The 24,706-nt window shown below is 58.4% G+C and overlaps 1 protein-coding gene and 1 long non-coding RNA gene across 5 annotated transcripts in view; one reads left to right on the top strand and one right to left on the bottom strand.

Moving 5' to 3' along the window:
- ASPSCR1 (ASPSCR1 tether for SLC2A4, UBX domain containing) overlaps positions 1-13,670 on the bottom strand; it is a 37,815-nt gene extending 24,145 nt beyond the window's left edge. Inside the window, exons 1-4 of one of the 3 annotated variants that reach the window (XM_045569741.1) lie at positions 13,480-13,670; positions 12,509-12,564; positions 9,259-9,373; positions 6,893-6,993 (exon numbers count right to left, since the gene is read on the bottom strand). In XM_045569741.1, the coding sequence (XP_045425697.1) occupies positions 6,893-6,993; positions 9,259-9,373; positions 12,509-12,564; positions 13,480-13,581 (374 nt within the window). In that variant the 5' untranslated portion in view covers positions 13,582-13,670. Of the gene's footprint in view, positions 1-4,531; positions 5,128-6,892; positions 6,994-9,258; positions 9,374-12,508; positions 12,565-12,977; positions 13,150-13,479 lie in introns of those variants that run through there. The other 2 variants (XM_045569742.1, XM_045569740.1) reach the window with 2 other exon arrangements.
- Positions 13,671-24,024: 10,354 nt separating this feature from the next.
- LOC123650715 lies at positions 24,025-24,466 on the top strand. Of its 2 annotated transcripts, none has more exons than XR_006739470.1 (3): positions 24,025-24,057; positions 24,197-24,283; positions 24,385-24,466. It is a non-coding gene; the product is annotated as an uncharacterized LOC123650715 (long non-coding RNA). The 2 variants fall into 2 exon arrangements; XR_006739471.1 differs by having other exon boundaries at positions 24,376-24,424.
- The last annotated feature ends 240 nt before the right edge of the window (positions 24,467-24,706 follow it).

Here is a 24,706-nt window from a genome sequence, read left to right as displayed (position 1 = left end):
AGCTGAACCCATCCCCTAAAAGGGTCAATGACCTCCAAACCCACCAGGGCCAGCTCAGGGCACACACCCATTAAAGGGACTCCCAGCAGAGAGGCCCAGGTCCCGGTGGCCATGTTGCTGTCTCCTCTGCCAGACCCCGAGGGAGGATGTGGGACAGAGGACAGTGGTCTTCCGGAAGGGCCGGAGCTTCAGGCGTCCACACATGCCGCACACTGGAATCACGGCCCCACCACGCCCTAGCTGTGTGACCTCAGGCCACAACGTGTCCCCGCTGCCTGGACGTGCCTTCCTCCTAAAGCACTGCCAGACACCTACGGGCGGGCAGGGCAGGGCAGGCTCCAGGGGCTCTCAATGGCTCCTGAGGTGGTGGCTGTCACCCCACAAGAAAGCAAAACTGAAGGCAGACGCAGCACAGAACGTGCAGGCTCTGGGCCCCAGGCCCCCAGACGCACCCACAGACGCCTCCTCTGGGCAGTGGCCAAAGCACCTAGGGCCACTCGGTCACCGACACAGGGCAGGGATGCAGGACACAGGCAGGTCGGGAAGTGCCAACAGGACCTCCCCACTGCCTGCAGCCACCTCACCGAGAGGAGAGGGATGGGCCCGCGGCCCCCTCACCCTGCTCAGGCTGTGCGTGTGGGTGAGACGTGCCCACGTCTGACTCTACCACCATCTTTCTGAACACTCTGTCCCCAGGAAACACTGCTGGACAGGCGCGCGCGGGCCGGAGCAGCGTGCACACGTGGTCCCGCACTCACACACCTGACACATACCGACTCACCTGTGCCGTCCAGCTGGGGACAGGCACAGGCGGCCACTTCCTGGCCCTGCAGCATCTAAACTGCTGATGGCCGCCGGACTGAGGGGAGGTCACCTCTGCATGTCCCAGCACACCACCGTAAAACGCACCCCCAAAATATAGAAGCCCACGTCCAGCCTCACGGGAGATGTCCCCAAGCCAGCCCCTCTCCAGGGAGGGGCCTTGAGAGCAGCACACACGGTCGGCCGGGCAGAGAGGAGGGCAGAGAGGAGGACAGAGAAGAGGGCAGAGAGGAGGGCAGAGAGGAGGGCAGAGAAGAGGGCAGAGAGGAGGGCAGAGAGGAGGGCAGAGAAGAGGGCAGAGAGGAGGGCAGAGAGGAGGGCAGAGAGGAGGACAGAGAAGAGGGCAGAGAGGAGGACAGAGAAGAGGGCAGAGAGGAGGGCAGAGAGGAGGGCAGAGAGGAGGACAGAGAAGAGGGCAGAGAGGAGGACAGAGAAGAGGGCAGAGAGGAGGGCAGAGAGGAGGGCAGAGAAGAGGGCAGAGAGGAGGGCAGAGAGGAGGGCAGAGAGGAGGGCAGAGAAGAGGGCAGAGAGGAGGGCAGAGAGGAGGGCAGAGAGGAGGACAGAGAAGAGGGCAGAGAGGAGGACAGAGAAGAGGGCAGAGAGGAGGGCAGAGAGGAGGGCAGAGAGGAGGACAGAGAAGAGGGCAGAGAGGAGGGCAGAGAGGAGGGCAGAGAGGAGGACAGAGAAGAGGGCAGAGAGGAGGGCAGAGAGGAGGGCAGAGAAGAGGGCAGAGAGGAGGGCAGAGAGGAGGGCAGAGAGGAGGACAGAGAAGAGGGCAGAGAGGAGGACAGAGAAGAGGGCAGAGAGGAGGGCAGAGAGGAGGGCAGAGAGGAGGGCAGAGAAGAGGGCAGAGAGGAGGGCAGAGAGGAGGGCAGAGAGGAGGGCAGAGAGGAGGGCACGGCCTCAGGCGCAGACGCAGGTGAGAGCTGGGCTGCGAGTGCTCCCGGGGGGCGAGAGGACAGGATGGCCGGAACATCCACGTACAACACATGCACATACTCGTGCGAAGAGGAGACAGGCCATACTAACACGCACAGAGCTGGCTCCCAGAGGCAGGTGTTCCCAGTCTCCACCATGAATACACCGCTTTGCCCTCGAGGGGGCAGGGGGCACCACCTCAGCTCCTGACCATAAGATGCCAACCTGCTGGAGGGAGAAAGACCGGACTCCACGAAATGGGGAGAGGACCCGGCAGAAAAGGACTCGGCGCCAAACCCAGGACAGACACCTGCATTCCCCAAACCGGCTGCTCAGCCCGAGCCCGGCCATGACTCCATGGGGTGGGTTTGGCACGTTTTCCTTTCTCGTCTTCTTCACTTTTTGCTTTTGTGTGTTCACCACTGCGGGGAAGTTGCAGCCTCACCAGGAAGGCGCCAGGCCCAGTAGCACCTCAGAGCAGAGCGTGTCCCCGCCTGGGCTCTCCCGGGCCAGGACGGATGCTCCCCACCGACACCCCATGGCCCCAGGGCTCAGGAAACCAGAGACCCCACCACGCACCAGAGCAAAGGCCCCAGGCGCCTGCGGATCCCGGACAGGGGAGGGAGGTCTGGGCAAAGGCAGGGGTCCGTCTCCTCCGAGCACGACTCAGACAGTGACTGGGCCACAGCTGGAAAGCTGGGAGTCATGCAGCGCAGCGGCTGAGAGAGGCAGGTCCCTCTCCAGGCCTTCCCAGCACCAAAAATCACAAACAGGGACCCAGTGAGGCGGCATCGTGACATCAAACGACAGCCGGGCTTTGATGTGCGGCTCCTCCAGAGGCGGCAGCCAGAGCCAGATCGGATTCCCGGGCAGGATCTGAGCGAGTGCCTGTAAACACGCCGTGCATGCGTGTGCTGTGCAGCGGCAGCACGGCTGAGGGAGGGGCCCACGATCGCTTCCAGCCCAGCCAGCGGAGTCCTGCGTCCAGGATGGCAGGGCCCTGGGAAAATTCCGGCACACCAAGGAAGCGTCCTCTTGTGCACCAGCAGACCACAGCTGCCCCCCATCACACGCCCATGGACCTCTGCAAGTTCCCAGCACCTGCAGGAGCGGAGCCCGGGCCTCCGGATGCCAGGGGCCTGCCGCACGCCCCAGGCCAGCCCGAGCCGCTGAACCAGGTGCCCTGGACCAGGTGTCGTGGGGTGCTCACCGGGTCACACGGGAGGGTGGCAGGGAGGACAGCAAGTGCTCACACCCCTCAGGCCAGCAGACCTCCTCCCCGGTCGGGGCCAGAGGCCAGCAGGGATGGCCAGCCAAGGCAGAACCGCTGCCGCTGTTGGCTTCACAGACGTTCCTCTCACCACAAAGCTCGCGTTCCCCACGGGGTGCGCCCTGCGCCCACTGAGGCGCATGTGCACTGGGACAAGGCAGCACGCCGCCCTCCGTGTTTGTCACCGGCTTGGGTCTGACCAGGCCAGGCTGGTGCAAGCACAGGTGCTGTCGGCAACAGCCCAGCACGAGCGCGTCCCCCACACGGGAGCTGTGGAGCCCCTCTCCCGGCTCAGGGCCCCTGAGGGCTTGGCCACATCCCAAGGGTGCCAGGCATCTAGGGCCCCACCCACCACAGGACAGCCTAGCCTCAGCTCAGGCTGGGGGGAGCACGGAAGCCCAGGTGACACCAGGGGAAGATGTCACTTAGCATCGTGAGAGGGAAGAAGACTCTGGCCTTCCCACACCGGCCAGATGCAGATGGGGGACGCGGCCCAAGCGCTCAGAGCAGCTACCTGGCCGAGCACACACCTGCCCTGTCCCTGCCAGCAGGCCCTCTGCAGCCCACCGCACCCCTCGGGCCCCAGAGACCACCGGCCTTCCCCAAGTCGCAGCTCTTACTGACAGCAGGAGGAATGGGGCCTAAATGGACCCAGAGGCTGGACCTGGGAAAGGAGGCTGGGGGTGGGGGCAGGGGCTTGGGAGAGGGGCTGGCCTGGGGTCGGGGCACACCTGGGGGCAGCAGTCACACCTCTGAGGAAGGGCAAACCCCCTCCACCGCAGGGCCCTTAACTTGACTTTTACAAAAATCCTACTTTTTCTTTTCTTTTTTTTTTTTTGAGACAGGGCCTTGCTCTGTCTCCCAGGCTAGAGTGCCGTGGCGTCAGCCTAGCTCACAGCAGCCTCAAACTCCTGGGCTCAAGCGATCCTCCCACCTCAGCCTCCCGAGTAGCTGGGACCACAGATGCCACCATGCCCCTAGCTGCGTGTGGACAGAAAGCAGCTCCGTGCAGGCTGCACAAACGCCACCTCGCTTCCTTCCGAACACACTGGGCTCACAGCCACCGACAGGGCCCAGGCCCCCAGCTCCTCACCGTGACCAATCCAGATGTCTCCCTCACACAGGGCCCTCTGGCGACCCTGTCCCCTGTGGGACAGCTGGACACAGCCTACTGCACTCGCTGGCTCCCCCGGGCCCCTCCCCGCAGTGACCCCCTGCAGCTCAGGCCTGCTGGCTTCAACCCACCAGCAACACCCTGGGGACGCCGGTGTGGACAGCACTCCAGACCCCAGCAGAGGTGCCGCCGTGAGGCCTGCCTCCCCTCCCCCCACGGTGCTGGTGACCCGGGTGGCCCCCCCATGTTCCCCCAGGGCCGGTAAGTCCAAAATCTTCATTTCCGTCTCCTGCCTCTCCTCATCACTGAAGGGTGCTCGCTGCCTTAAAGGTTCTGAATTAAAACAGGCCCAGCTGGTCAGGCAGGGAACAGAGTCCCCAGAGGTCAGCGTGGCTGTCCACACCCACCTGCCGGGCGGACGGCCGGCTTCGGGGAAAACAGGACGATCGGAGTTGGCAGCCCAGAGCCCGTCTCCGGTGCCGCGGCAGGGTCTGAGGAGCCGAGAGGAGCGGCTGGAATGAAATCTAATGAAGCCCCATGTCCAGGTCCAGCAACTCCGTCTCTGCAAAGCGTCCTGCAGGCGGGCTATGGGTGCAGATGCCGGCGACAGCCTGGTCAGCCCCTCGTGGGCAGCACCTGGGAGCCCCTCGTGGGCGGCCGGCCGTACACAAGGGGCCACACCCACACGACGCCTTCCTCGGAGGCGAGCACAGGGCCAATCTGTGCCCTTTCGTGTTCCAGCCTCACTCTTGGAGAGTTCCAGAACAGGCGCATTTCCTGTAGGATTGGCCGGGCTCCAGGGCTGCTGCCCAAGGCTTCTGAGCTCAGGCCCTTCCCTCCCCGACAGGGTGCAGAATCGCCTCGGTCTGAAGTCCCTGCGCTTCATGGTGATGGACGTCCCTGGGGAGGGTCTCCTGCCCCCTGGGCTGGGCCTGCAGAGGCCCCTCGACCTGGAAGCCGCTGCCTTCCGTCCGCAGAGCTTCTCCGCACAGCTACGCTGCCGTCCGCCCCACCCTGCGCACCCACCTGCCAGAGGCACGGCACCACCGCTGACCCCAGGGCGACCCTCTGACCTACCTCCCACCCTCCGCAGGACTCTGGGGGCCCGGGGGCTCAGCCACGTGATGCCCAGTTCTAAGTGTTGCCTCGAGGGGCCCCATGCGCCACCTTGGGCCCCACCAGCTCCGAGAGAAGAACGCGGCCAGGACAAGGAGCAGCTGCAGGCACCACGGGCACAGGAGCTGAGGTCAGACGCAGCTGAGGCTCTGGCCACCTGGGCAGCAGCTAGGACCCACGCACCTGCCGTGGGGGCAGCTCCTGCTCTGAGGGCTCCTTCCCACCACCTGCGTCCCTGTTTCAGTCACCTCTCCTGTCCTCCAAGGAGGGCGCTGAGCCGCGGGCGGAGCTGCGGGTGTCCAGGGTGATCTGGGGAACCGTCCCTGCCCTCCGCTGGGGAGGTCACACCGGCCCTCAAGCCGCAGGCTCCCCGGAGAGACTTTTCCAGACTCCTGCCATGGGTGTCCGGGAGCCACGTGGGGGCAGGGGCTCCACATTTGATGGGTCCACACTCACCTAACCCCTGTGTCCCGACCGTGCAGGCACCCCCGGTACAGAAGGCCCCAGGCCTCACCCTCCCCAGAGAGCTCCGGCCCTGTGTCCTGGTGCTGCTGCGGTGGCTCCTGCCGCCCACCCTCACAGACTGCGTCCTTTACATGGGTCCCCTCACGGTTGCTCTGGCGGCACTTTGGGAGGGAGAAGACTCACGTGCCTGTGCTCAGTCCACACCTCCCGCAAGTCTCCATTCGTTCTCAAACCCACTTCGAACTGGGCCTCGACCCCCACAGCCACCGCGACTGCCGAAGCCGGGGTCCCTGAGACCCGAATCTGCAGACCCGGCACCTGCGGCCGTAAGCACGCCACCAGGCACCGAGCCACTCAGTGCTACCACCAGGTCGGAGCCTCCCACCCCGGGCCACCGTGAGTGCCGTACCAGTCACCTTCTCCCGCACGGGCACCGCAGTGCCAGGCCCCGTTCTCCGAACTCGAGACACACGACTCCTCCCGAGTACCACCCGCGGCACAGACGCGGAAGCGGGTGCAGAGGGCAGGTGACTCAACCACCACCACATGGCAAACACCACCCCCTCCCCAAGTCCCTTCCACTCCGCCAGCTCAAGCCTTGGAACATGGACAAAGACTTCCATCCCACGCTGAAAAGATCCAGACGGAAGAGCAACGGTTCTCGCGTTCAGCAATAAAGTTCAAACCATAAACCAACAGAGAGAAACAGACGCATCAGTCACGATCAGATGATTTTCTTTTCTCACGAGGGAATCTCTCACCGATAGGATTTGCCAGCTGAGGAGTCGCCACACGTGTCCAGGAGTCCCCAAAATACTGATCCTGTCCAGGGAAGCGCAGGCAGGCGGGGGACTGACCCAGCACCCCGCCTCTCCCTGCACTGCTCACCAGGCCCTCAGGGGCCTCTCGGGTCCCCACGAGGACAAAGGCACGTCCTTGCTGTTCCAGGAGGGCACGGCCAGCTGCTGGACCCAGGGCTCTCAGAGGTAGGAGCCACGCGGACCCTGCAGGCGCCGGCACTGGGGACCCCACACACTCAGCCCCCCAGCCAGGACCACAAAACACCGAGAGCCACCGGCCAGCCAGGCAGAGCTGGGGTTTCCGGCCCTGGGCCAGCCCGGTGACCACGGCCGCACCTCCACCGCGCAGGCCGGGGAACAGCCTGGAACCCGCCTGCCCGCGCTCACCTGGTCTGTGGAAAATGGCTGAGAAGCTCCCAGAGGGTCTGGCGCGAGCAGAACGTGTCCTGCAACCTGGAGCCATCGTCTAGCTGCACAGCGATGCGGACCTGGGCCCAGACATGAGACACTGCGTCAGGAAGAAGAGTGGCCGTCCCCGCGCGACCCGCGTCTCTCAGGTCAAGGCTGGGGCACGGCCCTGCCCCCGGGAGACACTGCCCCAGAGAGAAGTGCTGCCCTCTGCGCATGCTGGAGACGGCCGAGGGCCACGGAGGCTCCGCCACCGCCAGGCTGCCCCAGCACACGCGTGTGCACACGTGTTCACACGGGAGAGATCCATCTTGGAAGGGCCACTCCTGCCCCAGTGCTGCCTTCAGGAGACTACAGCTCCACTGAGTCCCACCACAGCCTGGCGAGACCCTGAGCCAAGCTGCTCCCAAATTCTTGACCCGCAGAAACCGTGTGAGATGGTAAATGTTTGTTGCTGTGTCTTAAGGTGCCAAGGTTTAGGGTAATTTGTCACTCAGCTATAGGTAACTAGTATCCTGTATTTTCTGAGTCTTTTTCCAAAAATGAGCACGTTACTTTCACAAGTCCATTTGTAATAATTATGTCCCTAAATAGAAACACAAGTCTGTAACCCAAAAGCAGAGAGGCTCCCTTCCGGTTCCTCTGCCAAGCGACAGTCACACTGGGCGAGCGCACCGGCCGGCTACACACACAGGTCCAGCATCTGCTGCCACCAGAGGCACCACACACCATACTCGGCCCCCACCACGGCCTGGCACTTAACCCTCCAAGTCGCAGCTTGCCCTGCCGCTTTAGCCGTGGGACCCTTTTCCTTCAAATGCACATTCACAGTAAATCTCAAACACACAGAGAGAAGATGCTCTGAGTGAAAACGTGCTGGAGTCTCCCCCTACCCCAGTGGCCTCAAGGAACCCCGACAGGAAACTAGGGTTCCTTCCACAAAGCAGTTTGAGGATCACAGTTGTAATGGAAAAAGACCGAGTTAGGGTCAGTCCCAGCTCACCTGTGTTGGCCAGCGGTAGGCTTTGGAGAGCTACTAACGCCTGCAAGGCTAGGCCCCCTGGTCGTTGACAAGGATAAAAACCGCTTTCCTTTCGTGTTGGGAGGATGTACAATCCCGTAAGCAAACGACCAGCAGGGCAGGAAAGAGAGGGCAGCTGCCGCTATGGCTCCCGTTTTTGTCACAATAGCCATACTGACGTTCACTAAAATCTTCAGAACCTGAAAGTTCTGGACTCGGTAAACAGCAGCGGATGCGGTCAGAAGTGTGGCTGGGTCTAGGTGAGACCTCCTGCGGGAGACCCAGAGCAGCCCTGGGCCAGCTGAGACATGAACAGTACACACAGCTATCTGGGCTCTAAGATTCTGGGTGATTCTATAACCAGAAACATCACGTTGGTGGGCAAATGCTGCCAAGAAACTGAGAAGGGTTTTGCACAATTAACCTCACCAAAAAAAAAAGAAAATATTTCACATGAAGAATGAAAAGTCTTGGCCAGGCTTGGTGGCTCACACCTGTAATCCCAGCCCTTTGGGAGGCCGAGGTGGGAGGATTGCTTGAGGCCAGGAATTCGAGACCAGCCTGGGCAACACAGCAAGACCCTGTCTCTACAAAAAATGGAAAAATCAGCCAGGGGTGGTGGCGCATACCTGTAGTCCCAGCTACTCGGGAGGCTGAGCAGGAGGATCACTTAAGCCCAGGAGTTGGAGGCTGCAGTGAGCTACGATGACACCACTGCACTCCAGCCCAGGAGACAACAGAGACCTTGTCTCAAAAAGAAAAAAAAACAAAAGAAAAAAAAAATCCAAAGAATGAAAACTCTCGCTTTTAGCCATAAGTTATTAAAACAGAAAAAGCTGCTCCAGGCTGGGCACAGTGTTTCGTGCCTATAACCCCAGCACTCTGAGAAACTGAGCCAGGAGGGTCACTTGAGGTGAGGAGTTCGAGACCATCTTGAGCAACAACAAGACCCCGTCTCTAGTAAAAAATAGAAAAATTAGCCAGGCTTGGTGGCAGCACCTGTAGTCCCAGCTACTCCAGAGGCTGAGGCAGGAGGATCTCTTGAGCCCAGGAGTTGGAGGCTGCAGTGAGCTAGGCTGACGCCACGGCACTCCACCCTGGGTTACAGAGTGAGACTCGTCTCAAAAAAAAAAAAACCAGAAAAAGTTGCTCCGGCCTGACCTGGGGAGGCCAAATGGGTCCTAAGACTCAGCCTCACCCTTCCCAGCCCTCCTTGACCCTGCACACGCTGCCCCATCTAATCTGCCTGCGGAGTCATCTTGCGCTCCCAACACAGCATGAGCCCAGAAGCAGGCCTGCTGGTCCCTCCCTGAGCACCGCCTACCATGTTCTTGGGCCCCTCGCGGCTCCGGGAGGCGGGCACCATCTCCAGCTTGGCATTGTTGGGCAGGTTGGCAAATCTCCACTGCAGAGAGAGGTCCAGCACGTTCCTCTGAAACCTGCAAAACAGACCAAAGCCCACGCGCTGCCCTGCAGACCCTAACACACCCCAATCCTGTCCATGTCTTACAGCAACTCCCCACCCAGCTATCCCCGAGAACAGAAAGGCACAACCTGCAGACACAAAAGGCAGTCCCCAACTACAGGGGGCCTTCCAGAAGGAAAGAGAAGTTCGGCACTGACACAGCTTCCGGTGCAAGAGGGTCGGCAGGAGGGAGAAAACTGAAACGCTGACCTCTGGGCAGACCAGAGTCTGAGGCAGTGATGGCTGACGGCAGAGCCTCGGGGACGAAAACATGACAAAGGACCGAGGGGTGTGCACCTTGCTCCAGCCGGTTCTGTCAGAACAGCCAGAGCTGCACCCAGAGGAAACCTAGCTGCCCTGGCTGCTGTGCGTACCCGTCCGCCACCAGCCAAGACGACTACATGGCACCGTCACTCCTGCTTCCTGCCTCCCCCAAAGGGGGCCACAACCTCAGACACAAGCAATAGGAGGCAGAGATTTTGAGAAATCACACAGGGAACAACCCAGCCCAGAGTCCTCACAGCAAACTCAGGCACTCACGGCGGCCAGGAATTCCACGAAGGGCTGAGGCCAGATGGCAACGCCGTGTGCTCCACGCTGGAGCAGCCCAGTGGTCTCCTGTCCTGCAGGTATGAGCTGCCACACAGGGTCTGAGTAAGCACAGCAACTCCCAACCAAGACAGAAGGGGCCACGGTGGACCCTCAGAGAACAGGGTGAGCCCAGAGGGTTCCTGGGTTTCAGGGGATGTGGTTTCTCAGAAGCAACTAGGGAACCAGGAGATCTGACGAGTCAGGGGAGGAAGAGGGCACAGGCCTCAGCGTGTCTGGAACAGGTCTCCAAGCCACCTGCCTCTCAAGAAGGACAGCCACGGCCATGCTCGGCCGTCCAGGAAAACCAGAACTCAGACGAGAAGTGCCAACAGGGAGCCCACGCCACAACACTTGGGTCACACCTCGGCCGTGGGCTGATGAGGAATCGAATGCCCACCCTTGAGATGCGGAGAAAGAACAGGCAGGAGACGAGAGGACGGTGGGCCTAGGAGAGCTGGATGCTGCCTCGCTGTGGCCCCTCGCTGTGAGCAGGGAGGGCTGCAGCCACCATGCCGGGGCAGAGGACCACACGAGTCCTCGCACCCCAACTCCTGGCTCCCAGGAACCCTGTGGGAGCAAGAACCACCCCTGTCCACCCTAGGGGTCACTCCACGATCCTCTGAGCTACCGACCGAGGCTCCCACCAGCGCTGCTGCCGTGTGGCCCTGATTTAAAGGAGACACAGTGGCCAGAGTGAGTCACTGGGAAAATAAACGAGAGCTCTTACTCACACCTCAAGATTCAGACTCTGAGCTCTATTTTTAATGAAAGTTTAGGAGGAAAAACACACTACCGTGGCTGGGGAGAGAACCTGTGTGAAATGTGGACGGACACAAGTGGTCAGCCCAACGTCACAAAGTGCCACACTGCCACCAGAAACTAGTGGGCCGGGCGCGGTGGCTCACGCCTGTAATCCTAGCCCTCTGGGAGGCCGAGGCGGGTGGATCACTCGAGGTCAGGAGTTCGAGACCAGCCTGAGCGAGACCCCATCTCTACTAAAAATAGAAAGAAATTATCTGGAAAACTAAAAATATATACAGAAAAAATTAGCCAGGCATGGTGGCACATGCCTGTAGTCCCAGCTACTCGGGAGGCTGAGGCAGGAGGATTGCTTAAGCCCAGGAGTTTGAGGTTGCTGTGAGCTAGGCTGACGCCACAGAACTCACTCTAGCCCGGGCAACAAAGTGAGACTCTGTCTCAAAAAAAAAAAAAAAAAAAAGAAACAACTAGTGAACAGAGTTTATAAAGCCCAGGGGCGTTTGAAGAACTGAGGAACAGGCAACTTTGACATTGATCTTCAACACTGGCTAAAAAAGTAACTCTGGAAATTGCCACATGAAATGTCCAAATGTCCAGTGCCAGACAGGAGCGTGGGTGGCAGGAGAGCCCAGAGCAGGTGGGCTGGGAGTCCTGGAGAAGGTGTCACTCGCACACACGGGCACCTTCCTCATCAGCGCCAGCACCTCACAAGCAAGTGACACAGCAGGAGACAGGAAGACCAGGAAAAATGACACGGTGTTCGGAACACCCCGCCCAAAGCTGTGCCGCTCGGCTCCCAGCAGACACCATCACCCCGACTCTGGGCAGGTCAGCAGCGAGGAAAGAGACGGGGCCAAGCTCCTCAGCAGAGTCCTCAGAGGACACACCCTGGTATTCTCAAACGGTCAGGACGGGAGGCGGGAGACTAGCATGCCTTGGTAGGCCCCAATAAACTCCTCCCAAAGAGCCCCACGACGTAGTGCGGGCGAGGCCCGGAGAGCAGGCTGCCGTTCTCTGCCCCAACACTAACTAGAACAGCACGGTGAGGACATCTTCACAGTGAGAAGTTGTGTTGTGGACTAGAAACGCGCCCCGAGGGCTCTGACCCTGCTGCTGTCCGAGAGCCCCCAGGCATCTAGCGACAGCCCTCTCTCAGGAACGATGCCATACACCGGGAACGGTGCATGTAACTCCAAGGGTGGTGAGGCCGCCCGGATCCACCTGCAGTTTGTGACGTTTCTTCCTGTTTCTCCAAGACCAGCTCTCTGCCCTCAGAGCCCCACCAGGAACTTATACAACCAAATGCACTAAAACCCTCCACAGGGGGTTGAACGGTGGCTCTCAAAAAGATACATCAATGTCCTAATTTCCGAAACCTATGAATGTGACCTCATTTAGTTTATGAGTCTTTGAGGACGTAATGAAACTAAGGATGTTGAGATCAAACCATCCTGGATTACCCGGGTGGGCCCTAAATCCGATGGCAAGTGTCGTAAGACAGAAGACAGAGAGGTAGGAAAGGCCACGGGAGACAAGCCGGGGAACACTGGGGCCACCAGGAGCTGGAGGGAGGTGAGGAAGGACTCCCCTCAGGGCACCTGGACAGAGTGTGGCCTACCCATGCTGGACCCCAGGCTAGGAAAGAATACAATCCTATTGTTTTAAGCCACCCAGCGTGGCTGTTCCAAGCCAGAGCCTGTATGTCCAGGGGGACAGGAGCAGCCAGACGTGGACCCTAGCGGAGCCTGAGCACACTCACTTCAGATCGTATTCACTGGGGTTGAAGTCCTGCCGCCGGCACGTGTCCTCCAGAACCTGGGGGTGAGATTGAAAGGACCGTGAGGCCCACGTGTGGCCAGGCGGACTGGCCAGCGAGAGGCCTGCCAAGCGTGCTCAGTTCCCTGATGAGCCAAGTGGCTCTGCCCAGACAAAACCCAGTACCAGACCCCAGGATGGAGGGTCCCCTCTGCTGCTCCAAGTGTCCCTTCTGCGAATCCTGTCCACTCTTCCTCCCTTCCCCACTGTCCTAACCAGCCCCAGCTCTGTGGCCACAGTCTCCGTGCCGGGGTCCCCTGCTTCTGGGCTCCTGAGGGTCTCTACTGCTGACATCTTCCCGGCACACACCCTGGGGTGTCCCCGCAGACATTGAGGTGCAGCCAAGAGCTCTGCAATCTGCCCGGCCTGCCCAGCGGACACAGGCCGCTCTGTGGCCCTGGCAGCCCCTGCACCTGCTCCGCTGCCCAGACCGCCTCGCCCCGAGGCCAGCTCCCGCGGGTCCTTCACGCGGGTCCTGCCTGTCCACGCGTGTCATCCGCTCAGGTCCCCGCCGCGCCCCGTGTCCTCCCTGTCCCCTACGCAGCAGGGCTCCACAGATGCTTCTGATCGACTCGAGGTCACAGGCTGCACCAGGTAAAAGTGCGGCCGGTGACTCGGCGAAAACCGCCCCCAGAACAAGGGCCGCGCACGTCGCGCTCCGGGCCGGGCTCCGGGTCCGGGGACGCTCCGGGAGCGAAGGCGCGAGGGCCACGACCCCCCGTGGGTCCGGGAGGGGACCCGCCCAACCGCCCCCGCGCCGCCCGCAGCGCCGGGACCGCAGAAGCCAGAGCCCGCGGGCCGCGGGGAGGGCGGACCCGCCCGCGCAGGAGGCCGCTCATTGGCCGCGGCCCGCCCCCCGGCCCGGCGCCCCCCGCGGCGCACCGCCGCCCCCCGCCGCCCGGGCCGCGGCCGCACCTGCAGCAGCACGGTGCTCGGCGTCACCTTCACCGTGTGGCGCCGCCCGTTCGGGGCCAGCACCGACACCGCGGCGCCTCCGCCGCCTGCAGGGGCCGCCATTTTCCGCGCACGTGACCGCGGCGGCTCGGCTTCAAACTTTATCTGCAACAGCCGGACGCACAGCACGCGCGGCGGGGCTGGGGCCGGCTTCCGGGCGCAGGACACGCCCCCGGCCACGCCCCTCCCCGGCCACGCCCCTGCTGCCCCTCAGCGCGGAAGCTCCGGCGGGACCGGGGTCGACCCGGACGGCGCGGCCTCCGGGAAGCGCGGCTACGACGGGCTCGCCGGGCTCCGGCCTGGCCGGAGCCGGAGCCACACGCGCTCACCCGCAAGGGCGCCACGTGGGCCCCGGGGTCCCGGACCCGTCCGTGCCCGGCCCCCGCGCCCCTCCCCCGCCCGGCGCTCTCCAGCCCCGCGCCGGGGCCGCCCCCCGCCCACCTCCCGGCCTTCCCGGGGCAGCCCCAGCCCCAGCCCTGCGCGGGGCCCGCAGTGGAGACGGGGTCGCCCAGATCTGTGGAGCTCGGTACCCCGAGGGCGGAAGGGCGGGTACCAGGCTGCTCCCCGGGCGAGCCAGTTCGGCGCTGACCGGCTCTCGGGGCCCTCGAGACCTTCCTGGCCCCGCCGCGCGCTGACCGGGGCGTGCACCCGCGGAGACCCCCGCGGCGAGGCGCCTGCGCCAGCCCCGTGCCCTGGGCTCCTCGCCGTGCCTCAGCCCGTCGGGCGGGCCGCGTGTCCGTCGCCTGTCTGTCTGCTCGGCTGGCTCGCGGCCTGCCCGGAGGCCTGTGGGAGGGACGCTGTGCGCCCCCGTCGGTCTGTCGGTGCCCCTCCGCGTGGGGGGCGCGCCACGTCACCCCAGTGCGCTGACAGGGAGGAACTGGCAAGGCCTAGGGTCGTGCAGCCCCAGGGACGCGCCACGTTCAGCCAGCCCCGCTGCGCCCCGTGCGGCCTCCCACCCCCACGGAGTCACACTCGGCGTCTGGGCACCATTGGCGCCCTTGTTTTAATTTTTCAGACGCTGGCATATTTGAAGACTCTGGGACTTTTCTTTAGACTGTCTCACTGGTCGGGGATCCTCAGGTTTAATGTCTGGGAAGGCGAGGGGGCAGGTGGCAAGGCATCATCAGTTTGCCTTGTTAGGATGTGAAGTTTGGCCACGTGGTCAAATTGGGGTGTGCTGGATTCCTTCACGGTCAAGGTCCCTGGCTCTTTGTGGAGTAAATAAACCGTGTGTGAGGTAATTCTTTGAGACCACAAATACCATGTTTTCTCAATAACCATTTGCTCAACAGTTTTACCATCAATTAATGAATAGATTCATTATTACGTGTATGTTGCAAAATCATGACTTTCCAAGTTTATCTTGTGTCTACATTTATAGGCATTTTTTTGGTTAAGAAAACTTCTTCCCCTCCTTTTAAAAAAATCTTAAATATTAACAAGAGTTTATGTATTCTTTTTTTATTCAATTGTTATTCTTTTTTATCTCAAATTGATCCAAATTTGACCAGTGAGACCTCCTTCAAGCTGGCTCCAGTGCTTTTTTTTTGGGGGGGGAGGAGGGATGGATTACTTTTTATATTATTTCAAACTTAGCTGGGTATGGTGGTGTCCAAGCCTGTGGTCCCAGCCACTCAGGATGCTGCAGCAAGAGGACTGCGATTGCTTGAGCCGAGGAGTTCAAAGCTGCAGTGAGCCGTGATGGCACTTGTGAACAGCCATAGCACTCCAGCCTGGGCAGCATTGTGAGACCTTGTCTCCAAAAAAAAATAAAAAGAACAAGAAAGTTGCAAGAAGAATACAAAGAACTCCTGTATATCTTTTAGCCAGGTTAATCAGTTGTTTACATGTCATCCCATTTGCTTTATCTTATATAAATAGATATTATATATATATATAATTTTTCTGAGACATTTGAAAGTAAGTTGTAGACATTGTGCCCTTTTCCCACTAACTAAATACTGGAATGTCTGTATTTCCTAAGAACAAGGCCATCCCTTATATAACCACTGTCCTGTTACACAAAATTGGGAACTCTAACACCATACTCAGGTAACCCACAGTTAATTGTCCCGATGACACCTTTCCTGTATCCTTTTGACATTTCCATTATTCTTTGAGTACTTCCTGCCCTAGCCCTAACATCGGCCATTTCTCAAAGAAGCTCCAGTCCCTTATAAAGGGAAAAAGGGCCAGGTGTGGCTCATGCCTGTAATCCCAGCACTTTGGGAGGGCAAGGCAGGAGGATCACTTGAGGCCAGGGGTTTGAGAGCTGGGCAACATAGCAAGACCCTGTCTCTAAAATGTGTGTGTGTGTGTGTGTGTGTGTGTGTGTGTGTGTGTATAATTTTTTTAATGGAAACTGGATTTAGAAACCAATTTCTAGGCTGGGCGTGGTGGCTCACGCCTGTAATCCTAGCACTCTGGGAGGCTGAGGCAGGAGGATTGCTCAAGTTCAGGAGTTCGAGACCAGCCTGAGCAAGAGCGAGACCCCATCTCTACCAAAAATAGAAAGAAATTAGCTGAACAAGTAAAAATATATAGAGAAAAAATTAGCATGCCTGTAGTCCCAGCTACTCGGGAGGCTGCGGCAGGAGGATCGCTTGAGCCCAGGAGTTTGAGGTTGCTCTGAGCCAAGCTGACGCCACGGCCCTCTAGCCTGGGCAAGAGTGAGACTCTGTCTCAAAAAAATAAAAATAAATAAATAAATAGAAACCAATTTCTAGGTGTTGAGTGTGCTTACTGCTACTGGGGTGTCACTGCCTTCTGGGGCCCCTCGGGACAGAACTAGGGTCATAAATTTATCTGAATACTTCTAATTCCAAGCCACACTTCGACCTTCTCCCTATTCTTCCCTCATTGAATATTTGTATTTAGTTGAATCATGTGAAATTGCCAGTAGCTGACCATTTTTGATCCACAAAAAATGGCAAATTTATATAGTTCAACCTAATATCTCCTTTCTCCACAGTGAGAACCCTTATTTTCAGTAAGTCAATATGTTTATTCATTTACTCTGTTCCAAAATACCTTCCAAATAGTTTCCAAGGTAGTACAGCAATTCCACTACTAACTACAGACCTACTAAAGAAATTTCAAGATCTCTTTGTAGTTATTTTTGTCCTTAGAGTATAGGCCATTAGAGAAATGTAGTGTTCAAAAGTTCATTGAATTAATTCTTTTTTCCATGTTAGGTCAGTGTATTAGGATTCCCCAGATGCAGAACCAATAGGATATATATAAATATTTACGAAAGGAGATTTATTATGGGAAGTGGCTCACGTGATAATGCAGGCCAAGACTCTCACAGTCCGCTGTCTGCAAGCTGCAGAGTGGGGAAAGCCAGTGACGTAATTCAGCCCAAGTCCAAAGGTCTGAGAACCAGGAGCTCCAATATCCAAGGGCACGAAGAGACGAATGTCTCAGCTCAAGAAGAGGATGGAGAATTTGCCCTTCCCCCGCCTTTTTGTTCTATCTGGGCCCTCAATGGATGGGACGGTTCCTGCCCACAATGGGCAGGGCAGATCTCCTGTACTCGCTCCACTGATTCAAATACTAATCTCTTCCAGAAACACCCTTGCAGACACACCCAGAAATGATGTTTTGCCAACTATCTGGGTGTCCCTTAGCCCAGTTAAATTGATATATAAAATTAACCATCACAGGCCAGGCGGCTGACACCTGTAATCCTAGCACTCTGGAAGGCCAAGGTGGGAGGATCACTTAAACCCAGGAGTTTGAGGTTGCAGTGAGTTATGATGACGCCATGGCATTTTACCCAGAGCAACAGAGTGAGACTCTGTCTCAAAAAAAAAAAATTAGACAGAGTCTCTCTCTGTTGCCCGGGCTACAGTGCCATGGCATCAGCCTCGCTCACAGCAACCTCAGACTCCTGGGCTCAAGTGATCCTCCCGCCTCAGCCTCCCAAGTAGCTGGGACTACAGGCATGTACCACCATGCCCGGCTAATTTTTTCTATATATATTTTTAGCTGTCCATATAATTTCTTTCTATTTTTAGTAGAGATGGGGGTCTCGCTCTTGCTCAGGCTGGTCTTGAACTCCTGAGCTCAAACGATACTCCCACCTCAGCTTCCCAGAGTACTAGGATTACAGGTGTGAGCCACAGCACCCGGCCAAAAAAAAAAAAATTAACCATCACGGTTAGGTTAGGTTAATAATTTGTTACATGATTAGGTTCATTTATTTTGGTTTTCACTGAATTTTAGGATTTCCTTTTTTTCATCTTTTTTGACTTAATGATAAATTTTTTTTTTTTTTTTTTGAGATAGAGTCTCACTCTGTTGCCCCAGCTAGAGTACCCTGGCGTCAGCCCAGCTCACAGCAACCTCAAACTCCTGGGCTCAAGCAATCCTCCTGCCTCAGCCTCCCTATTAGCTGGGACTACAGGCATGCACCACCATGCCTGGCTAATTTTTTCTATATATGTTTTTAGCTGTCCATATAATTTCTTTCTATTTTTAGTAGAGACGGGGTCTCACTCTTGCTCAGGCTGGTCTCGAACTCCTGAGCTCAAACAATCCACCTGCCTCAGCCTCCCAGAGTGCCAGGATTACAGGTGTGAGCCACTGTGCCCAGCCTTAATGTTAAATTTTTATTGTCCGAATATGTGTTTGATTCAAAAGTTATAAGTATAAAACAACACATGGCCTGATCTCTTCCTCCCTGTGCACCCCCACCTTCATAGAAAACCACTTTCATTCAGTTCTTGGGGAGCCTGCCTGTGTTTGTGTTGCAAAGATGGACAAATGCACGTGTTGGGATGCTAAGTGGACTCAGATGGAGATTCCTACTCTCCCTTCTTATACAACAGGTGACATGCCACATACCCTCTTGTGTTCTTTTTCCCTGCAGCCCACATTTTAGGTGATTGATGTGTCACCCACTCTGGGACCATCTGTAACTCTACTCCCCTCCCCATACAGTAAGCCAAGAGCAGAAAGTGTTCTCTGCTGGGAGGATGTCACAGCGCTCAGGCAGCTGAGTGGAGTGGTCAGGCGTGAGGTCCAGGCCCCCCCACCTGGCTGGTCCAAGCTTTGGCACCTCATCACTGCTGGTCTCCAACACAAAGCCCCCTGCCCAGGCCTCAGTTCTTCACCTGTAGCACAAGAGCAGCCACCGTGCCAGCCTTATAGGGAAGAGGACCCTGATGCAGCACAGAGACCATGAGAGGCAGCAAGTCCCCAGTGGTCTGTAGGAGGTCCGACTCAGCCAGAACACAAGGTTGGGGTCCTTGCCTCAGGCTGCACAGAATCCACCCCAGGGCTGGCCCGGGGTCCCCACCAGACCTACCGAATGCCCAGCACTGGGGCTATTTTCTGCCCAGTTTTCTCTTCCCCCTGACATCCTGTCAGGGAGCTCCTAGGGCAGCTGTTTCCCATCACCTGCCCCTGCAGAAGACAACCCCTGCAAAGGCACCCTGCTGTCCTGGTCCCGTGTCCCTGTGCCCGGAATGGGGCTCAGGTGAATGAATGAGTGGTGCTCAGGGAACTTTCCCCTGGAGCGTGGAACTGCCGCAACTCTGGCCTGGATCAGTGTGGCCTCTGGGCAGGGCAGACACCTGGGCAGGTAAGAATCCCAGTTCATACTTAGATGTGCAAGAGAGATCATACTATTTATTTTCTTACATGGATCTAGTTTCTAAGTTGCCACCCTACCATCTGGCAGGATAATCAACCCCCTTACTTGGACCTCACTCAGTCTCAGCCTCCTCCCCTGGGGAGCCCACGGCTGCTCTGCAAGCCCACCTGAGGCAACCCCCAGCACAGCACCAGCCTGTTCTCAGTCCCTGCCGCCCCCTTCGGTTTAACTAGAGCTGTGGATCCCAGCACTAGAAGGCAGGACCACCCCCCAGCTGCCACCTTCTCTCGCAGACGCAGCTCCACAGCTGTTCCCAGGGTCTGCTTTGAATTAAAAGTGGCATGGTCCTTTAAGAGAAGCATCCGCCGCCCCCGCCACCGCCACCCTCTTTGATGTCGCTGGCGCTGGCGCTGAAAGGTTCCCAGTAGCAAGATCTGAGGGTTTGTTTCTGCCTCCCCAGAGGCCACGTGGGGATCACAGGGTGGGAGCCCGGCAAGCCGAAGGTCACATGGCCGCCAGCCTCACTGGCCCGCTGCCGCTATTTGCAAGAGCCTGGGACCAGCGGGCTGGACAGCAGGGCAGCTGGCCTGGGCAGCCTCCCTGCCCTGCCTGGCACCCTGGGAGCCTGACCTGCAGCCGCTGCCTCACCTGCCCAGGAAGGACTAGGAGCACACATCGCTCTGGAAGTCCCCTCCCCACAGAGGAGCAGGGAGCCCCCATCCCCACAGCCCTCCTGCCCCAGCTATGGAACGTGGCCATTGCCTGGTGACCCTGACACTCCACAGTTAGCTCAGTCAGCAGCATATAGCTGGACAGCCACCAGCCAGGTGATACCAGTGGGGAGGGTGGGCCGGGGCAGGGCCTGTCAATGAGGTGGGTTCAGAAGTGGCGAGACTTAGCCTCCCCCGTCAGCTCTGGGGGCTCTGACTGCTCCCTGTTTCAGTGTCAGCATGAGGGACGTGGTCCTTTCTGCCTGGTACCTCCAGGCCACTCACACCAGGGTGGCCAATGGCCACCTGATTCCCGGGGACTGGAGCAGGGGCCTCGAGAGGATGGTTCCCCAGCGCCCCACTTCCCTCTCCCCTCCAAGGACCTGGGCTGAGATTACCATAGCAACTTCCAGCTCCCCTGTAACAGGTCCTGGGATGTGGGGCCAAGGGGGATCCCGCTAGTGGATGGGGCGATGGGGCGGGGGATCTGGGAACCCAAAGCAGGGGTCAGACTCTGTGATCACACCCCAGCCTCCAGACCCAGGGCCTCCCCTCAGAGCAAGCCTCTGGGGAGAGGGATGGCCTGCCCCACTTCCCTGCCCACTTGGGCCTCAGACGCCAGCAGCTGGGGCGCAGAGCCCCCCAGGTGGCCAGGCGAGGCGGGGCGGCTGAGGCCAGCACACAACATCTGGGCCCCAGACGGCCAGCAGCTGGGGCGCAGTGCGGCCCTGGTGCTGTGAGAGCGCCGGCTCGAGGCCCTGGGGGTGCCGGCGAGGGCCCTGCTATGCAGCACACGGCGTCCAAGGCCAGGTAGGGAAGCTGGGCACAGAGTTGCGACATCCTGAGCCTGGAGACCCAGCCCCTGGGCAGGTCATCAATGTGTGGGACACCACATGGGGTCTAGGTGGGAGCCCAGGGCTGCTCTCTACCACAGCCTCCCCCCGACCCCCCCAGCACCCACCAGCCAGCCTGGGCCCAGACCCCACCCCAATGTGGGCCCCAGCCCTTATTTTCTAAAATGTTCTGTCTTGACCCCCTTTTCTCAGGATTGCACTCCTGCCCTCTCCAGCACAGCCCGGACTCCTGCCAGTTGACCCTGTGCCCCTCTGCAGACCCTGGCTGCCCCCCAGTGTCTCCCCCCACAGAGCAGAGGCGTCCTGTGTCTGGGGCGCCTCTCATTCTCCCCGGCTCTCTTGCAGTACAGGTTCCCAGCAGGAACAGAAGCACCTGCTGCAGACTGAATGGCTGGGAGCGGATGCCTAGAGGCAGGAACCCCGCACGGTCCACCCCAAATGACGATGGAGATGGGAGGGGCAGGGAAGCAGAGAAGGCACATCCCAGAGGGACCAGGACCGTTGTAGCAGTGTGACTGCTCCTCGTCCCCAGGCCTGAGCATCTGCCCTCCCAGACAGACACAAGCCTTGTGGGAGCATGCACCACACCCCTGGGACCCTAATTGTCCCTCACCACACATTCGTGGCCCGAGCACCGAGCAGAGCCCCACACCCTGCCTCTGTGAGGGGCGGTACGGGTGGTTCTGCCGCAGTCCCCCCTGCGCAGCCTCCATTCACATCTGTCCACTGAGGGACAAGGCCCCAAAACACCCACCCACCAGGAGGACTTGGAGACTGGCCCCAGACTCTGCCCCCACTGCCTGGCGCCCCTGCCCTCTGGCCTTCACTGGTCTCACCCGTGAGTGGCTTTTGTGTTTTGTCTTGTTTTTTTTAGGTAAAACTCACATGACATAAAACTAACCACTTTAAAGTAGACAGCTCCATGGAATTGGGTACATTCACAGTGTTGTGCAACCATCACCACAATTTTAGAACATTTTCATCACCCCAGAAAGAAACCTGGTACCCATCAGCAGTCAGTTCCTCCTCTTCCGCGTCTCCTGGAAGCCACCACTGTCTCCAGGGGCTAATTTGCTGTTCCGGACGTTTTGTATCAACGGAATCATACGATACATGCCCTTCAGTGTCTGGCTTCTTTTACTTAGCCTAGTATTTTCTTTTATTTTTTAATTGAAATGCATTTTTAAATTCCTCCATTTTTTTATTTGTTTGTTTATTTTTATTTCAGAATATTAGGGGGTACAAATGTTTTGGTTATGTAAATTGTTTTTGTACATTGGAGTCAAAGTTATAAGTGTGCCCATGCCTCAGCGTGCATTGTGTACGTTAGGCGTGAGTTTACCTGTCCTCTCAGGATTCAATCACGTTGTAGCACGTGTCATCGTGTGGATGGACCACACTCTTTATCCATTCGTCTGTCAACGACTTCTGGGTGGTTTCCACCTTTAGGCTGTTGAGAACAGTGCTGCTGCGGGCATTCATGTACAAGCTTTTGTCTGAACACCTGTGTCCCATTCTTTGGGGCATGCACTTAGAAGTGGAATTGCTGGGTCACATAGTAACATTGTGTTTAACTTCTCGGGGAACCACCAAACTGTTTTCTGCAGTTTGGAAAATGGCTGCACCATTTTATTTCGCTACCAGCAACTTGCGAGGGTTCCACAGTCCCCACATCTTCATGCACACTTGTCATTCTCCGTGTTTCTGATCACAGCCATCCTAGCGGGCACAAGGCAGCATCTGAGCCACTGCTGGTAGATCCCGAGTCCCCCTTCCTCAGGCTTGTCAGGCCCAGAGTGGCCACTGGTGCAAGTGGCCTGGAAGCAGAGGGCCCAGTGCCTGGTGGCTTCCCGGACCTGCCCTCCTGGGAGATCGTGCCAGACTTTGGGTGCTGAAAACTCTGGTTGGGGAATCCCAGGTGCAGAGGGTAAGTGGCCCTGGGGAAGGGAGGAGTGTGAGGACAGAGTCACGGAGGACATGGGTGTGAGCAGCCTGGGAACCTCAGGGGCCCTGTCCCTGGCTGCAGGATTGCAGTCTGTCAGTCACTGGGTCATGGAAGGGCCAGAGAAGTGGGGCGGAGACTGAGACAGAAGGCCAGAGGTGTGCCAGGGGAGGCTTGGGTTTGAGCCTCTTTTGCTTCTGTTACTAGCGTTGAATAAACCAAAATTTGAACTCATTTTGGTTCAATGTGCATACTAAATCGCATTAGAGCAAACGTCAGAAAATATAATATTCATGTTTTTCTCTTGTCCTGGAATGTTTTTTTTTTTTTTTTTGCGACAGAGTCTCTCTTTTGCCCAGGCTAGAGTGAGTGCCGTGGAGTCAGCCTCGCTCACAGCAACCTCAAACTCCTGGGCTCAAGCGATCCTCCTGCTTCAGCCTCCCAAGTAGCTGGGACTACAGGCATGCGCCACCATGCCCGGCTAATTTTTTCTATATATTTTTTTAGTTGTCCAGATAATTTCTTTCTATTTTTAGTAGAGACGGGGTCTCACTGTTACTCAGGCTGGTCTCGAACTCCTGAGCTCAAATGATCCTCCCGCTCAGCCTCCCAGAGTGCTGGGATTACAGGCATGAGCCACCACAGCACCCAGCCATTGTCCTGGAATTTTGTGGGTAATCCCAACTGCCGTCCTGCTGTGAACTTTCAAGCACAGGCTCCTGTAGTCCCATGACGGCCCTCTGATGGAGGCATGGTCATTGCCCTGCTTTAAGGAAGAGGAAACAAGGCACAGAGAAAGGTCCAGGGCCTTGCCTGGGATCTCCCCACGGGGACGTGGCTCCGAGCCAGGCGAGGGGTGGGCACTCTGGCAGGCAGGCCATGCAGCGGGAAGCTAGAACGGGAAGCTAGCACTTCCCTGCCCTGGACATGGAGTAACAGGCTGCCAGAGGCAGAGGCTCCTGGGGCAGGTTCTGGTTCAATGTTGAAACCAGGCCCAGGTCAGCCTGCCTTGCTGGGGGCGAGCGGGCAGGAGAACACCTCAGGCTGGGACCTGTGTTGGAGGTTACTGCCTCTGGCTAGTCCCAAGCATGGCCTTTAAACTGACCCAGCAAGGATTTCTGAATGAGCAGAGCTAATTGCAAGTCTCAGCTCTTCTGTTAGCTTCTCTGAACTCACTTGCCCTCATCAGGGAAGTAAGTGCACACCTGCTGCGTGGACCTTGCTGTCACATGGCCTGCCTCCCTCCTCACTGCGTGCTCAGCCTGATGTTAGGCCTTGTGGTCTACACGAGGGCACTCGGTGCCCCTGAATGCACAGTGCAGCAGCTCTCGAGAGGCGTCTGTGGTCTCGCTGTGTTTTGCAAGAGCCCAGCAGTACGGCCTGCTGCGTGTGCGGGACGTTCTTCCTCCAGCTCATCTCTCAGCCTGGGCGCTGGTGAGGACGGCAGGCAGGCCCGGGGTCCTTCGACTCTGACAGCATCCTCCCCACTGCCCTGCCTCAGGAGGGACTCCGCAAGCCCTGCCCCAGGTCTGCACCCTTGTCCCCAAAGCCAAGGCTTGTTTTCTGTTTTTAGAAGGTACCTAAGGACATCCACCAGACTGCAGGCAGGAGCGTGGAGGAAAAGCCAACCAAAGCGCAGAGGCACTTTGTGTGTTCCAGGGTGAGCTTGCGCTGCTTCTCCCGGCCACCGCTCCAGTGGCAACCCCCTGAGCAAACACCTGTCCCCACTCCTCCGATTTTGATTCCTGACAGCAATCTCAGTCCTCAGTGACCCGAACCTTGGGATGCGGCAGGAGGTGCGCCCAGGTGAGCTGATGGGCAGATGCATTTGGCTGCCTGGAGGTCACCAGAGACCACACCAGCAGCCTCTCACCCTCGGCCCCGCCAGTGGCCGCCGGGGCGAGGAGAGGTTTTGGGCGCCCTCGGCATGGGGCACAGCAGCCAGGAGCACAGGGAGGGAGAGCTGGGACCTCACCCCGCGGCCTACCGACCTGGGTAAGTCGCAGCGCCCCCTCGACCCAGGGCCCACTCGGGCGCGGGACTGGGCGACTCCCCCGCGGCGCCGGGCTGGGGCGCCCGGTCC

This window comes from Lemur catta, chromosome 15, assembly GCF_020740605.2.
Source record: "Lemur catta isolate mLemCat1 chromosome 15, mLemCat1.pri, whole genome shotgun sequence".
Taxonomy (NCBI): Eukaryota; Metazoa; Chordata; class Mammalia; order Primates; family Lemuridae; genus Lemur; species Lemur catta.
This window is presented reverse-complemented; position numbering and strand designations above follow the sequence as displayed.